The sequence below is a fragment of the Triticum dicoccoides genome, chromosome 3B (assembly GCF_002162155.2).
Source record: "Triticum dicoccoides isolate Atlit2015 ecotype Zavitan chromosome 3B, WEW_v2.0, whole genome shotgun sequence".
In the NCBI taxonomy this organism is placed as follows: domain Eukaryota; kingdom Viridiplantae; phylum Streptophyta; class Magnoliopsida; order Poales; family Poaceae; genus Triticum; species Triticum dicoccoides.
Window position 1 is genome coordinate 486,084,778 of NC_041385.1, and position 2,202 is coordinate 486,086,979.

Below are 2,202 nucleotides of genomic sequence, written 5' to 3' on the forward strand. Positions count from 1 at the left end.
GACATGCCACAACACCACCCCGCATGTATGAGGGCCCGGTACGATGCTCCGGTGGCATTGCTACCCCCCAGGGCCCCCGTCCCGCCTAACCCTGGAGCGGTTGACCACGAGATCTAGCCCTTTGACTTCCCACGGACGGGCTTTGACCAGTGGAGCTCTCCACTCGGTTGTGTCAGATCGGCCCATAGGGACACCCGGGAGCAACATCCGGGCCAAAACCACAGCTACATCCACTCCGTGTAGAACCGACGCGGCAGTTTCCCCCCTCGAGGTGCCGCCGGCGGCGCCGTCCGTGAGGGAGGCCACGCACCGGAGACGCGTGCCGCCTCTTCGGACATGCCACAACACCACCCGGTTGTGGTAGGTCATCCGATATATATATAAACACTTGGGAGCAAAGTCCCCTTCGTATACACCCGATGCGGCTGTTCCCCATTCCAGGTGCCGGCTAGCGGTGGCACCGCTCGTGAGGCGGGTCACACCGCTGTGTACAGAACCGAAAAATAATGTATGTATGCTTATTAACACGTACTATATGTAAGTTAGTCAAATAATAATATTTAAGAAAACATAAAATATAGCTATGAAAAAAAAGAAAAAAAAACTAATGAGTGGAGGGGGTGACCGGGAACTGGATAAGGGAACTATGATAAAAAGATTGATGATGTGGTAAAAAAAGAAAAAAAACTATGAAAAAAATATAGCTATGAAAAAAAGAAAAAAAGAAAAAAAAACTATGCCGTCGGCATAGCTGCGGCATAGGGCAGATGGCCGGCGCGCCGCGGGTCGGTGATGTGGCATCTATGCCGACGGCAGCCGTCGGCATAAGTGGTGGTCGGTGCGCCTCGGATCGATGACGTGGTTAGGGCATCTATGCCGACGGCCTCCCGCCTCGGCCGTCGGCATAGATCGGACGCCGTTAGACGCACGTCACGGCGGGATCGCCGGGCCCGCAACTATGCCGACGGCCGATATATGCCGACGGCGGCTGTAGGCATAAGTTTGGGTAAGCCGACGGCCGTTCTGGGCCGACGGGGGCCGCCGGCATAGGTCTGAATAGCCCGACGGCTTTATTACGCCAACGGCCTGGATATGGCTGTCGGCATAGCGCAGACAAGGCCGACGGGGGCCGTCGGCATAGATATGGCCGTCGGCACAGGGCCCTGTTCCGGTAGTGCACAGAGTAACAATTTATTAGGAAGATCGCAAAGCACAAAATAATAGAGATAGAGAGACTTTGTTTGGGGTATAGTGTATTCCTACCCATCTTGTCGGGTTGGTGACATCAATCTCAGAAACTCCCAGCTTATGAAGGTAATAAATCGACAAGCTCATGAGGTGAAGGCCGACTACAAAAGAAAGAAAGGTGACAAGCACCATCTTATCTTCCCTTGCCGGCCCGAACATCTGAAGCCAAAGGGTGAGAACTGTAGTACCCGCCTCCATGGCCATCTCCAGCCAAGAAAAGCAGTCAAGACACGGAACTGCCCAGTCCATGGTGCACATATAGGCCAACCTATAAAAAGTACGAGAGAAAAAATAAGATAAATAAAATACTTGATCTGAAAAATAGATAGATGACGAAGTATTTATTAGAAGAAAAGGCTAATCAGCAAGAACAGTACAAAAAGTCCCTAGAGTTTAAACTCTCAATGGGGCGAGGTAGGAAATTGGACAAGGGCAAATCAAATCTTGTAAGGCAAGCGGAAATCTTGGTGTGTAGATTAAACTCCGTCAGATTTATGAAGGAAGAAGAGGGAACCTTGCTATGCATGCTGTTTCCTTCGATTGATTCAGGACAGACATACGAAAATATCAAGCTTTTTTTTAAACCCCAAGAACAGATCAGAAGAACGAGCACGATCGAGCATCATGCGGTTTATGGGAGAAACTCGGCGACAGAAAAAAAAAGCTCGTGCAACATTTCAAAGCAGGAAAACGAAGATCTTTCCCAAGAAAGGCAAGTGCATGAGATAAAGATCTTGCAATCATGGCAACCAGCAAAACGAAGATTTTGCCAAGAAAAGGCTTTGCATCTCTCGGTGGGAGCATCACCTCCATGGGAGACAACAGCAAAATATTACATCCTTTCAGAACTAGCAGCAAAGCTAAGATTTTTGTCAGATCAAGAAAAAAAGGACAAATGCATGAGATAAAGAGCCATGGCTTTTGCATCCTCTCGGCGGGAGCACGACCTCCATG

The 2,202-nt window shown here is 49.6% G+C and overlaps 1 protein-coding gene across 1 annotated transcript in view; it reads right to left on the reverse strand.

Annotated features, from left to right (window-relative positions):
- Positions 1 to 1,667, reverse strand: part of LOC119279600 — a 43,097-nt gene extending 41,430 nt beyond the window's left edge. Inside the window, exon 1 of the mRNA XM_037560789.1 lies at positions 1,264 to 1,667. Within this exon, the coding sequence (XP_037416686.1) occupies positions 1,264 to 1,506 (243 nt within the window). The 5' untranslated portion in view covers positions 1,507 to 1,667. The remainder of the gene's footprint in view (positions 1 to 1,263) is intronic.
- Positions 1,668 to 2,202: the final 535 nt, after the last annotated feature.